At 39.9% G+C, this 14,954-nt stretch overlaps 1 protein-coding gene across 1 annotated transcript; it reads left to right on the plus strand.

Moving 5' to 3' along the window:
• Positions 1 to 887: 887 nt before the first annotated feature.
• Positions 888 to 13,861, plus strand: LOC101852652 (ubiquitin-conjugating enzyme E2 J2). Its single transcript, XM_005109007.3, has 8 exons — positions 888 to 988; positions 1,790 to 1,911; positions 3,965 to 4,005; positions 4,591 to 4,693; positions 5,308 to 5,398; positions 5,846 to 5,893; positions 6,815 to 6,895; positions 7,946 to 13,861. The coding sequence occupies exons 2-8, from the start codon at positions 1,790 to 1,792 to the stop codon at positions 8,192 to 8,194; spliced, it is 735 nt and encodes a 244-aa protein (XP_005109064.1). The 5' UTR covers positions 888 to 988; the 3' UTR covers positions 8,195 to 13,861.
• The last annotated feature ends 1,093 nt before the right edge of the window (positions 13,862 to 14,954 follow it).

Genomic DNA, 14,954 nt, shown 5'->3' on the forward strand with positions numbered 1-14,954 from the left:
CGTATAATAAACATTGTCTTGCAGTCAAGGACCTTAGAATTTGTAAGAATGAAACTTCTAATATGCCTACATGGTCGTGTTCCTGATCTGAAATCTTTTGAAGCCGATAATAAAGTTTGCTTTAGTTTCTGGATGCTTGGAAAACTAGAAGTTAGTTGTGGGCGGGCTGAAGATTCCCCCTTCGTCCTCACCGTTGCTTACAACCTCTGGTCACAACTGAACATTAAAAAGTCAACGACATATAAGATCTATCACCTAGTACAAATAAGATAAACAAATAATTGAACAGAAAGACGAATGAATTATAAGAGAGATGATATATATATATACATGTATGTATATTTTTAAAAAAATATATAGATAGATAGATAGACCGAGAGAGAGAGAGAGAGAGAGAGAGAGAGAGAGAGAGAGAGAGAGAGAGAGAGAGAGAGAGAGAGAGAGAGAGAGAGAGAGGGAGAGAGAGAGAGAGAGAGAGAGAGAGAGAGAGAGAGAGAGAGAGAGAGAGAGACAGACAGACAGACAGACAGAGAGACAGAGAGAGACAGAGAGAGACAGAGAGACAGAGAGAGTGACAGAGAGAGAGAAACAGAGAGAGAGAGACAGAGAGAGAGACAGAGAGAGAGAGAGAGAGAGAGAGAGAGAGAGAGAGAGAGAGAGAGAGAGTTAAAATAGGTTTAAGTTGTGTTTTTTCTCTTTTTTTCTTTCTTTCCTTCTTTCTTTTTTATTGCTCAATTAACCATACTAAAGTGGCGCTGAATGGGAGTCGATAATATTTAATTACAAAATTATTATCCGAGATAAGATAGAAGCGAACTTTCAAGAAAAAAAAGCGATGTTACATTTGTCCGGGAAAAGCCTCATCAAAGGCTATAAATAGAGCCAGCTTGACAAATTCTACTTCCGGATTCGTCAGCGGTCGTGTTGGTTTGTGTTTACATCAACTTCACGGGAAAGATATTTCCCCTCAAGCTAAATATTGTTGAAGGTAATTCTAACTGTTCATGTAAGGGCGTCAACATCATGATGACGACTTGTACCCTTTTTTCTTTACAGAGCCACCTACTGCAGTCAAACAAAAGTTTGTAAGAAGAAAGAAATCACAGCAGTCAGAGTCAGAGACAAACTTTATACAAAGACAAAATCAGTGATCTGCTGACAGTGTGTTGACTTGTAGAAGAGTGCTGTACAGTGGGCCAAACTATTGTGTTTTCAATTTATAGACATCAGAATGTCACGTATGATTTTTACTAGCTTGATTTAGGATGGTCTAGTCAGTCATTTTTGGCATACAAACTCACCATATTGCATTTGAATTTGATGATTTGCAGCATGCCAAGACTAGAAAGCCTAATCAGCCTACTAATCACCCTAGGGCAGGGGAGGACTTCCGTAATGAGCGACCACTATGAGACAGAGTAGAATAGAGGGCTAGGGGTAAAGTTTGGGTTAGGGTTAGGTCTCTTCTTTATCGTGTTTGTTGAGGTGGTGGGTGGTTGCTCGTTACGGAAGACCTCCCCAAGTCCTTCCCACCCCTGGTCCTAGTCCAGGTTAGTCTGAGTCTGGTAGCAAAGTTCTAGTTTGGGAAAGGTCTGATTATATTATAGTGATTTTGATATATGATAAATATTTGTTATTCAGATGATTTGTGATCAGAATAGACACCTTTGACTTTGTTTTTGATCAAATTCTCAAGTATTGCTTAGTACCGGTTGGATTTTCTAATGACTAATGCCTATAAAAAGTAGTTGATGTTTATATATAGATCTAATATTATATTGTGTTTCAGATGGCATCCAAAAAAGTAAATTCCACTGCAACAGCCAGACTGAAGCAAGATTTCATGAGGATTATGAAAGACCCTGTGCCTTACATCCAAGCCGCCCCAGTGCCCTCAAATATTTTAGAATGGTAAGTTTGTATAGTATATCAAAAGTGAAGCAATAACATTTTTTGCCACTGAAGGAGTCTCCACTCTGTTATTCTTTTACCTAAACTCAAATAACCCACTGACATCTATGGTGTAGCGGTTCCTAAATGGTCTAAATTTTTGTTGATGGGGGCATAAAAAAACTACTTTAAACGAAAAATACAGTTTTTTTAACGGTATCCCACTATCATGCTACCCTAGCCTGTCCCAAGTAAATCTATCTTGATCTGTGACCTAACCAAACTCAGACCTGTTCACTCTGAGTAGGTAGTGTAAACATGGCCTCGCTGGCACTCGCGGCCTTACGAGCACGTGGTATCGGTGAAATCAGGGTAATTCGGATTACTGTTTCTTTGCTCTTTCGCTATAAAACACCAAATGCTGTACACCTTGTAAAAGTTCAGCTTTTCTTCGTTACAATGGTGTAAGTTGTTTATATGTCCGATTATTAGGAGCTGGAGAATCGCCGAGGAAAGTGAAGCCCCTCCCGGTCGGAATGCGTGGTTGGCCGGTTAAAAAATTTACATGCGTGCATTCAAATGCTCCGCAGAAAGATGGATGATTAAATACCGTCTTTTCATTTGCGGAGAACTGTAGAGCTTTGAACGGGCTTTCCCGTGGTATATTTTTGGTCTTTGGCGTTTAAATAGAAAGGCTTTAAAAATACAGTCAAAATTTTCAAAGATAATTTTTTAACCTGAAATATGTAAAATACCGGCTCAAAAAAATTCCAATAGAAAGGTCATTTCATTTCCTATTAGATTAAAGTAATCAGCTTGGAATTATTTTGCATCAATCCTTCCGCGAAATTCGGAATGCATGTGACCCCCCACGCAGAGTACAGTACAGTGTAGAGCCTACTCGCTCACAGCAGGGGCCGGTGCGGTGCAGGCCGGGTCAACGCTCGGTGTTTTTGTCGAAATAACGACAGATCATCCATTTTGAGGCGATAAAATACAGTGCTCAGAGTAGGTACCAGAAACTAAATTTTCAAAGTAGCTGTATGCCAAATTTATCTGTTCCATATGAAAGGCCCATATCTCCTGAGCATTTTTGGTACCATTCTTTAACCTCTCATGCAATTTTTAAGAAAACGGTGGTTGTTTAAAATTTGATCAAATTTGTTGAAGTCAGTCATTGGCTGCAACCCCAAGTTCGACAGATAATAAAAGAGTACCAAGTGCACTAAACATCTCCACATTAACAGAGTACAATGACTATAACATATATTATGATATATGGAGCCAATGAGGTCTCAAACCTGTTACATTAACTCTGAGCTCTGACTAACCAACCCCAGACCTATTCACTTGAGTGGTATACTTAGTTTAAATGCCTTTGCTTTTTGTTTTGTTATATGGATGACTGTCTTTTTGAAATGAAAATGAGCAAAGATGGAAGTGTCATTTAGGGAACTTACTGGTCAAGACGGAAAGTTCATTTAATATTTTAATGAGACTGATAGGCTACTGCCCTTAGATGAACCCCTCAATGAGAGAGATAGGCTACGGCCCTTAGATTAACCCCCAATGGGACTGAAGGCTACTACTGCTCTTAGATTAACACCCTCCCCCCCCAATGAGACTGTTAGATAGGTTGCTGCCCTGAGATTAAACCTCCAAACTTTCAAGTCTTAATCACCAGGCTAAATGCTGTATGTCAGGAAGGGAGACATGTATATCAAGGACCTGCTTGCATTTGTTAGCAACAGAATTGTGGGAGCCAGTTTACTGAGGGCTTTGTGTTGAAGACATGAATTTTCTGTTTAATCTCAGTGCTCTGTGCTCTATGGCCCTCCTTTCATTTCTTTTTTACGACTATTGCACAGTGTATTTGTTCTGATCTTTTTATCCGAAAAATGTTAAGCAGCAAAATAACTCTTTGTAAACCTTTAAGTGCATATTTATCAGTTTAATTACCGTTGCATGGGCAGTGCAGGCATACATTTTCTTTTTATATTGTACTGTGTGTTGTAATTTTTGCAAGTATAGTATCCAAGCAGTGACATATTTTCATTTGTTTTATTTTATTCAGGCACTACATTGTTGAAGGACCGGAGAACTCTCCTTATGAAGGTATGGCTTTTACCCCCTCTCTTAAGAACTGACTGTCTTCAATATATAGCCCTTTGTTTATGTCAAGTATTTGTATTGCAAGGTTAATTTTATGAAGTTTTGAGTGATTATACACACAAATAGAAAGATGAAACTGGCATGGTGCTGCACATCAAATCTTATTGATAACATACAAGAAGTAACTCCTGTCACGGTGGAAGGAACACTTACCTAGAAGATCTGGAATCTGATACCCCATCCTATACCTACCTGGAGAGTGTCATCAACGAGTACAGAGCGACTGACATCACTGCTGGGGACATCGAACTGCGTGTCCAGGAGGAGGGAGGAGTCTTTATTTTGTTCTTCTCTTAAAAGTCTGAAAGTAGAAAGAATTCAACAGGCACGCCAAGCCATGTGGAGCAGCAAAAGGCCAAGGTTTCCTTCATCTTAAAATTTTTAAAGTATTTTTGTTCAAACCTTGAAATGACAATCCGTTTTATTTATATCGGAGGAAGCCTGTACATTTTTGCCCAGACATGGCACAAATTTATTTGTTCAAATCAACGTTTTTATAAAATTGTTCTGTCTTTTATGTCTTCTCAGGAGGAATATACCATGGCAAGCTGGTGTTTCCAAGGGAATTTCCTTTCAAGCCCCCTAGCATCTACATGCTCACACCAAATGGAAGATTTATGTGCAACAGCAGGTACTCAGTCGTCTTAGAGTTTTGTTGATGTTTTGTCTTTGTCACACGTCAGATGTCGTGAAGAAGTACAATTGAACCTGCTCTAACAGCCCTTTGTATGTATGACAATCACCTGTACAAACGCCACTTCCTATTTCCTCCTTTGCAGATTTTTTACATGATAACAGCACTGTGTAAGATGGCAACCTGTCTTTGGCGGCCACGTTCCTCCTCAACAATGGTTGGCTGTCTCTGACAGTTTCTACTGTATTACATTGATATGCTCTGTCCAGTCTGTCTTTGAATTTCAGACCTTGAGTAATGTGTGTGATTGTGTAATATGTTTATTATCATCAAGGTGCTGCCGGTTTAGTTTTTTCCCTCCCTTTCTCTTCCTGTCATGATATTAAACCCAGTATTTCTTGTTTCAGTACATTTGTATTGCTGGCCCCTCCCACATCTTTGATGTATAAAGTCAATAAATTTTTCCCACTTACAAAATATTTGTGCATTAGTTTGAACTGGTTCAAACAGTTAATTTTTTAAAAAGTCTTCAGAAGTGATTCTTTTGTAAAAGTTAACTCTTGCTAAAAAAGACCCAAATGACAAACATTTCCTGGCTTGTTGTTCTGCAGACTGTGCCTGTCCATCAGCGACTTCCATCCCGACACGTGGAACCCCGCATGGTCAGTGTCCACCATACTCACGGGACTGCTTAGCTTTATGGTGAGTTCTGCTCTAACTTTGTACTGAGGAGATCTAGTTCTGCTCTAACTTTGTACTGAGGAGCTCTAGTTCTGCCCTAGGCCACTTGGTACTTAGGAGCTCTGGCTTATCTGCATCGAAGAAAGAGAGGAAAAACAAGGGCAAAAGAACTTGGACTGATGAGTGACAGGGAAAGATCTGGATAAAGTTGTATTTGTTCCGGAGAGCACTCAAACAGCGCATTGTCACTGAGTGGACGATGGTCAATTTCTGTTTCAGATCTTGGACATGAAGAAAGAGTGACTCAATAATTTAGAATTGTAAGGGACTGAGATGGAATATTTTTTAAAGATGCCAATCAGAGTTTTTCAAAAGCATGAGGGTTTTTGATTAGAAGAGATACTGGACTAATCCATCACTTTATCCTGACCATGTTTTAATTATGTGCGTTCGTTTTTTTTTTCTCAGCTGGAGAGAAGTCCAACACTTGGGAGCATTGAGACAAGTTTGTACACCGTAAGTTGGGATTAGTTTCTGTGTTACACTTTTGTTATGCGTGTTTGTCTAAATACTAAATGTTCACATAGTCAGCTGCTACATTCTCTGATGGGAAGCTATAGGACTCTTTTTAAATATTTCATTTTTTCGTTTCTTCCTGTCATCTTGCTGTTCATTGTACCCTTGGTGGCGGTAATTTATGATATTGATATCACATAGCATGATTTCCTATAGTGATTTGCATTAAATAGGGCAAAAGTCAATCCAACAGGCACAGCCATGAACAAATTTTGTTCATGGTTGTGCCTGTTGGATTGACTTTTGCCCTATTATTATGTGTTCTCCTTTTTCCTAGTCACTTTTCTCACTCTTTAACACTATCCACCCACGCAGCACGCAGAGCGCGCAACACTTATCCCGCGGACCGGGATACAGATATGGTACACGCTATATCACACCATCGCCGATTGGCGTCCCATGGGGAAAAGAGACGGCTTCTTACCGTTGCCGATTGGTGTCCCGTGGGGGCAAAGTGTTAATCTACTCTGGTGTTTCTGTTCTTTCTCTTTTTACATTCCTTTGCTACAATTGCCACTTTTCCTCTTTCTGTTGATTTTGTAATATCGTTTGAGTTTAATTTCACAAATTCCCAATGAAACTGATGAAAGTACTTTTTGAGAAACCCCAACTATGTTTCTTCTCTCTTTGATAAGAACATTGTGTTATATTTTCCTCATGTAATTTACATTTTTTGGGGTCATCTCATTGGAACTGTTCCTACTTTCTTATACTCTCTAGAGTTCGTTCATCTTTTTCCAGTGTGCTTTTTCTGTTGCTGTTGTAATACTTTTATGTTTGTGATATATGTGAAGTCAGTTTGGTTTTTCCAGTCATTTGACTTGACTACTGTTGACCTCGATGACCTTGGTCTTTCACCAGAAACGGCAGCTGGCTGCTCAGAGTGGTGCGTTCAACCTCAACAACAAAACTTTCTGTGAGCTTTTCCCAGATGTCGCAGAGGTAAGTTCTTCGTAACTGCCAGAAAAATGAAATTTCGGGTCATTAAGTACACCCATCCTGGTGTGCACGCTCCTGTGCTGGGTGGAATGGCAGGGTTTGCTACATTGCTACATCTCGGAAAGACGGGGGGGGGGGGGGCAAAGCAGGAGACAATTAGATGAAATGAGCTGAACTACCAAAGCTCTCAGAAGTGAGACTAAAACCGAGACTATATCATATGTCACTTAAGGCATCTCATTAAATAAAAGGAGGCCTATTACTTCCAGCTGGGCCACAACCTATTTATTGAGTTGACCTGTTTGACCTGAATCTATATCATAGTCAAAAAAGAGATGGCTTTGTAGAGGTTCTGTCCGGTGAAATATTCTCGTTGTATGTTTTTGCTGTTGATCAAACATTTGGATCTGTTCTGATACAATAGACCAGTGTGTTTGAGGTCATGTTCTGTGTGAGGCATGCCCCTGCCAGAACATGTTGTGTGCTGTAAGTGTAAACAAAAATAATTGATGGTTTCACTCTGTTGTGTGTTCATGACTCTTCAAGTATGGGTGGTAGGCAGGTGCTCTGGTGTGGTTTGCGCCTTCCTGTGGGTGGTTGGCGGGTGCTCTGGTGTGGTTTGCTCCTTCTTTCCTATTAAACATCTTTCGTCCTTATCTCTCCCCCTTTTTTTGTATTTGCTACTCTCTTGTAACACTTCTAATCTTCGACACTTATGTGACCTTATTGTGTTGCAAGTGCCGTGAAACTCTTACTAAAACTAATAACTAAAAGCTCCTTTTTCCTGTAAAAAATCTCTTGTAATTATTTCCTTTCCTTTTCTTTGTATGTTGCTCTCTAGTAGCACGTAACACCTCATATCTTCGGCACTTACATGACCTAATCATGAAGCAAATGCCGTAAAATTCGTACAAAGGCTAAAACTAAAGATCCAAAGAGCACTTTAGAAATTACAGAGTCATAATGTTACTTTTGCTGTTGTTTTTATCAGAAAAGCAGAATCCAGAAACAGCAGAACCTCAACTTTACTTTTGCTGGTTTTGTTTTTATCAGAAAATCCGCAGGCAGCTCCAGAAGCAAGCGGAGGAACTGAAGAAGTCGACCGAGTCAATGAACACCTCCAGCAACAGCGAGATCAATGGGGACAACAACGCCGCCGCTCAGAACGACGGAAATCTGAACATTGGCGGCCCGCGGCGCTACCTGAGGGGCACAATGACGAACGTGCTGGTCATTGTCGGGTTTGCCGCGTTTGCCTTCGTGGTCAAACACGTGCTCACAAATGTGGTGGAGACGATATAGTGCTGGGTATGGGCAGCAGGGCTGGGGAGTGGGGACGGTGAGGGGGCGTTAGGATTGTAGCGTATGTGTGTGTGAAGTGAAGTAGAGAGAGAGAGAGTGATAGGGGAGAGGGGAAAGAGAGTGAAGGAGAGAGAGAGAGAGAAGGGGGCGGGGAGGGTGAGGAGAGAGAGAGAGCAAAAGAGTTCATGAGTGAATGTGTGCAAAGTTTTGTGTGTCTGAGGATATGTTTTTAAAACAAGTTCATTGGGAAGAGAGGAGGAGGGACGTACTGGTCAGAACGTTGGAGGTTGAACTGTGATCATGTTTGTACAGAAAACCCATATTTTTGTGAGCAAGTTTTTTTGATGGAGCATCATGGGAACATGCTAATGTACATAAGGTGAATCAAGACGTTCATGTATCTGTCAGCTGTTTACTGAAGTTCATGTCTGTTGTGTCAGCTTGTAGCCGCATTGGTTGATGTGTGTCGGGGATGTAAGGCCTACAGTGGATACTTTGAAAGCGTTTGAGATGTTCGTCAACCCTCAACTTGCTGGCTCCTGGGAACTTCTTCCAGACTAGAGTTGTAGTGAAAGATGTTCTGTGTGTTTGAGGGAGATAAGTGGAAGATTTAGCTGGGAGTAAATAGAAGTTTGGGGTAAAAGCTATTGTTTGGTGAAAGGTACTGAGACAGAGTTAGAAGCAGTCATGTAATGTGACCGGAGTCTAGTAGTGCGGGGACTGTTTGCTTCTTCGAATCTCTTTGTTTTTTATGGAAAAATACTTTGGGCTTGTAGCAGAATGTGGGATCTGGTTTCGGGGTTACTGGAGTGACATTTACCACAGGTTTGTAAGGTTTTGGAACAGCAGACTGTCCCAATTCTCGCATCATAATGCGGTTGAGACAGGCTAGGCTGGGAGCCAGCAGTGAGGGTTTCTCATCCTTGTTGTGAGGAGTTTCTCAAGTATCACATCCCTATTGTATGAGAAATAAATAAAAAGCAGTCGTAGAACCCTTATGCCCGCTCATCAACAAACTATATGTGCTTTACATTTTATATTGTATCGAAACAGTCGGTTTTAACCGCATGTTTGGATTTTTGTTGTTGTTCCCATTTCTTGAAAATATGTCTTACTGAGGTCTTTTGAACTTTTTCTCGCTGAAAAAGCATATTGCTCAAAACATGATCATCGGTATAGACTTCTGTTGTGGTAATATATACCACATCAAGAGGCATTTCTTAGTGCCACCAGTCACTCAAATTCAGTTTCAACTAAAGGTGCTTTTTTACAGCTTCTTCCTTTCCTTTTTTTTCTGCCTCAAGGGATTCTGAACACTCTCTCCTAGGTTTACCTGGGTTCAAACAGGCATGGGATGAAGGCTATATTTTGACGTTGTGTAAGAAGCTGTTATGTTTCGAAAAAAAAAGCAAAACGGGCATGTACAACACTAAAGACGTCCATGTGTGAATTGTGCAAGTGACGAAATGCCACTGTCTTTCTCTCTTTTTTTTTCGTGGACATTTGTGAGAAAAAAAATGTACCTGTGAATTTTGAAGTATTTTTAGAATTAAAAGGATGTGTCATGTTCACTTGATGGTAGGTTCACATTGCAATACTGTGTGTTATACCTTTACTGTTGAGTGTATTTTTGTAATGTTAATAAGAAGTAGTGGAATTAACTTAAACATGTTGCTCTTGTGAATGCATGAATCTGAGCTCATCTCACCTTGACTCGCAGGAAGTAGAGCATGGTGGAGGAAGAAGGAAACAACTCTTTGTGACTGTCTCTTGGACAAGTGCGATTCAGTGAAGGCTGTCGTATATAACAAGTTGTGACTCATTTTTTTCGAGCAATTTTGTCCTGTTGAAATGTTTTTTTCATGCGGTGGTTGCGTCTTTTCCAAGTGGCTGGACATGAGGGTTGTGTGGTTGACTGTCAAGTCCCAAGTTGTGGCTGCCTTCCACTTTCTGGAAAAATACACGAGTTGTGGGCTTTTCAATTTCTGTTTCTAAATTTTGAGTTTTTCCAGTTTGAAAGTCTCTGCTACATCCAGCTTGAAACTGAACAAGAGCAGTGGGTGTCTGTTGTGTAGTGGTAAGGCGCCTCGCCGTTGACCGCAGAAGACCCAAGTTCCAATTTTCGTATGGGGAGAAATTTTATTGAGTATCAAAATTTTTCTGCTGGTATGTTGAATCTCTCTTAGCCTGGGATAGTCTTGACAAGCAGATTGTATTGATAGGGGTGTAAAAAACACCTGCATTAAAAAAAACCGAAATAAACTAGCCATGTCTAGAATTACACTTCTAACGCAGAAGAATATCTTGTGAAATGGCTTAATTAATAAAAGTGTGATTATTTTTGATGTTCAGTTTGAGAGAAACGAGAGCCTTCAGATGAGGCAAATGTTATTTGAGGAGTAGTGGGCATTATAAAAAATGTTGTTTCGAATTCTTGTTCATCTTTTCCTGACACAGTTGTCATCCTGTTGTAGGAGGTTCAGTTCTGTCACTAAGTGTAAAATATGTATACAGTATATTTTTTTTTTGTATTGTAGGTCATGGTATATAGGCCTACATGATTATACGGACAACTTTCCTTTAATTTTTTTTTCCTTTTCATGGTTACTGTTAAGTTAGTGACATTGTCTGTTTGTTGGAAGTGTTGTGCTGCGGGGCCGTGGTGTGACGATGTTCTCTTGCTGTGTGACCATGTGTTGTGGAGAGTTGCCGAGAGTCGCGCACCAAGTGCTTTCTTCACGATACAATACTTCTCAATCTGGGAACATTTTGACTGTCTGTGAGTACAAACCATTGGGTATGACAGAAAGGTGAAATTCTTGACTGATTTCTGTTTGCGCTCAGCAGATCTTTGTGGTGAAGTTGCACACATGCATATATTATATGTCTTTGGAAACTTTGAATTAGAAATGTCATCTTTGTCTTAGTGGGAACACAGGTAGGTTACACTTATCCCCAGCTGTGTGGTGAAGAAAGATAAACGGCTAGTCAGGGTCTCACTTTGAATTTGATGTTTTCTGGCTGGGCAGGTGTTCATTGATGTGTCTGGCTGGGCAGGTGTACATTGATGTGTCTGGCTGGTCAGGTGTACATTGATGTGTCTGGCTGGGCATGTGTTCACTGATGTGTCTGGCTGGGCAGGTGTACATTGATGTGTCTGGCTGGGCAGGTGCGTGTTCTTTGGTCAGCTTGGTGGACAGCTTGCCACCACTACCACCCCCTGAAATAAACTGTGTACGTAGAGTCATAGAGGTATAAATATAACACACGCTGTTCATGTTTCCAATGTGTCCGCTCAGTGAGGTGATGGGAACATTTTTTTGATTGTGCTGATAAGTTCGCTTTGTAATTTTTTTCTTTTTTTCATAATTTGCTTTGAAAATGTACTAGATTAATGGAATATATGTGAATTTTTTTTCATTGCATTTTAGGAAATATTTCTACAAGTTATTGATCAATCGTCAGAATAGCTTTGTGTTGTTGATGCCCTGTGAACTGCAAGTCCTCAGTGCCTTCAGTGGTCAGAGTTAGATGGAGGTGGACGTGTGGAGTGGAGTTAGACCGAGGTGAACTTGTGGAGTGTGTTCAGTGGTCAAGAGTTAGACGGAGGTGATCGTGTGGGTAGAGTTAGACGGAGGTGAAAGGTGGAGTGTGTAGAAACTGAGGAAATTCTGCAAACGATTATTTTAATCGAGTCTATGTTGTGCAACTTAATGGAGTGGCTTTGTGAATTTGAGTCTGTCATACGTGCTTTTATTCATTTTTTTGTTTTATCAATGCATTTATTTTACTGTCGGCTGTTTGAAGCAATTTTCCTGACTGGTTGAGTTTCATACAATGCCGTGATGTAAACTGGAGTAGATCTAATCATTTGTAAGATTTAATTTTAATCAAGTGAGTTGATGTTTGACTGAGAGGTGTGAGTAGGTTTTGTGATGTTGGCCCCTCAGAATATTTGTCCGTGCAGTTGTTCAAGTTCAAGTGTCTTGTCTTGTAACCCAGGCTGGTACATGGGCAAAGAAAAAAGTATTGTACAGTGAATACGGGAAAACAGTGAGTACATTATAGGAAAACGGTGAGTAGTGGAAAACTGTGAATACAGGGAAAAACAGTGAGTATGGGGAAACAGTGAGTAGGGGAAACAATGAGTACATAATTATAGGAAAACAGGGAGTATGGGGAAAACTGTGAATACAGGGAAAAACAGTGAGATGGGGAAACAATGAGTGCATTATAGTTATAGGAAAACAGTGAGTAGGGGAAACAATGAGTACATTATAGTTATAGGAAAACAGTGAGTAGGGGAAACAATGAGTACATTATAGTTATAGGAAAACTGTGAGTAGGGGAAACAATGAGTACATTATAGTTATAGGAAAACAGTGAGTAGGGGAAAACTGTGAATACAGGGAAAAACAGTGAGTATGGGGTAAGCAAGCTACGATGAGTACGGGAAGGTCTATCGCTGCAATTTGCTGTACAATATGTATTACTATTACACCCTCCCATCCAAGATAGGTGCACAAAACTACCAATGACAACTGATCATGGAGCACACTCATATAGTTGGCTACAAATGTGAGACCTTGAAATGGTTCATATCTTGGGCAAGCTGTTCAACTTTTCCAAGACCAGAAATAGAATTTCTTCACGAGAGAGAGAGAAAAGAAACTTCCATTTTTTCAACAGTTGTACGTGTACTGACATCATCGGGGGTTTTTTCTTATGTTTTTTAGCCCTTGCAACTGATACTGATACAATTTTTAAATGTCCAAGTTTTGTGTCTACGTCCAAGCCCTGAAGGTGAAGGTCTCCTCTTTCTGTGTTGGTCCAACTTGATATTGTTTTTACTTTAAAAGTTAAAAAGCAAGTAAAGTAGGCTGTGCTGTAATGAGCTGAAAATTTCATTGACCCTGATGCGTATTAAGGATTAAGAAATGAGTTTTACCTGTTTTTTTATTTGGACTTTGCCCGTGTTGTATTTTTACAGGGTACAGTGAGGGAGTTTAGGGGAACATTGGCATGGTTCTAGCCAGAGGTCCAGAGGGAAGCCGTGGAGTGGCTGCAGGGAGATTCTTTTAGTAGTTTTAGAGTATGGAGGAATTGTTTACAACACTAGTAGAAATTCTCATCCGTCATACCCTGGATTCTGTTTGAGTTGGGTTTTTTTAAAGAAATATTTTATAAATCATATTTACAGAGGTTTTTAGATTTTCCATTACTGTGGAAGTTTAAGAATAAAATGCATTAATTATAAATTACAGAAGCTGCAGCAAAACTAAACCTGCACTTATCACTACAACTACATGGCATTGAACAGAAGGGCGAGCACAGCTGTTGCTAGATCGATAACAACAAGAATAAAATGAGTGTAGTTTGATTTGGAAATGTTACAGTACAGTCAGATTTGGAAATGTTACATTCCTTTATGTGTGACCTGGACAATTTTTTCTCTGTAGTTTGTTTTTATTCAGGATTTTAAGAAAAGAAGGATCCTGTTTCTTTGAGTGAAGAAAGTATATAATTATGTTCTGTCTTCATGGTATACATGTTCTGGTTGGAGGTTTGGACACGTAAAGCCTGTCTTCTTCATGGTATTAGTTCTTATTCTTGCACATGAATTATGAATGCCATTGCTCTGTAAATAAATTTTGAAAATATCAAAAATACTCGAGCTTTGTAAATTTGTTGTGGGTTCTTCAGTTACTGACTTGTTATAGGTCTTTGCCACTGGTACACGGTACACCGGTGTGCGAGACCCCATCCCCAACCCGGTCCGCCAGAGACAAAAACGCGAATGGTGGAAAACAGCGTTTGCGTGGATTACACAAGGCATCGTTGATTATTTTGAAGATCTTTCTGAATAAGATGCTGGTATTGACATTACAAGGACTACCCTGAGTGGGATATGGAATGTGATTCTGACGATCATATAATGTTAGTAATATATCACTCAGAAGCTCAGGCAGAGGGGGGGCACGATAGCCTCCGAAGGTCAGGGCTTAATGCATAATTAAACATTTTTTTTTATAAATGGGTAAAAGCAGGCTTGGACGACATTTTAATTATGTATGCAAAAGTTTACACAAGAATATTTTAGAGAGTGTGAGAGAAATTGTTGTTTAGCATGTTTGCAGCTCTAAATATGCTATACTATATAAGTATAAGAAAAAAAAGACATATTTTAGTAACAGTAGACAGAAACTTCCTGAATGTCTCCAGAGTTGAGACGGTGCAAAACCTAGACTAGATCTAGCCTCACAAGTGTAAAACTTTTTAAAAAAGAGAAAAATGGGAACAAAAAAAAAGTTTCATTGTATCAAATGATCTCTACACAAAGCACAACAGGGTTCCCTCCAGCCACTAGCAATGTGAATGAGCGATGCATTTGCCTTGTAGTTTTAGTTTTAGTAAAGAGTTTTACGGCACTTGCAACACAATAAGGTCATATAAGTGCCGAAGATTAGAGGTGTTACAAGAGAGTAACAACAAACGTAAAAAAGAAGGAGGAGAGATAAGGACGATAGCTGTTTAGAGGAAAGAAGGAGCAAACCACACCAGAGCACCCGCCAACCACCCACCTTGTAGTTTTAGTAAGAGCACTTGCACCATTAACAGGTGTGGCGTTAACACATTAAGTACGAAAAGAAAAGGTGTTGCCAGAGAGTAACATACATAGAAAAAGGAGGAGAGAAAAGAATTCTAGATGCTTGATAAGAAAGAAGGAGCAACTCACACCTGAGCGCCCGCCAACCACCCA

Source organism: Aplysia californica, unplaced genomic scaffold (genome assembly GCF_000002075.1).
Source record: "Aplysia californica isolate F4 #8 unplaced genomic scaffold, AplCal3.0 scaffold00742, whole genome shotgun sequence".
NCBI classification, from domain to species: domain Eukaryota; kingdom Metazoa; phylum Mollusca; class Gastropoda; order Aplysiida; family Aplysiidae; genus Aplysia; species Aplysia californica.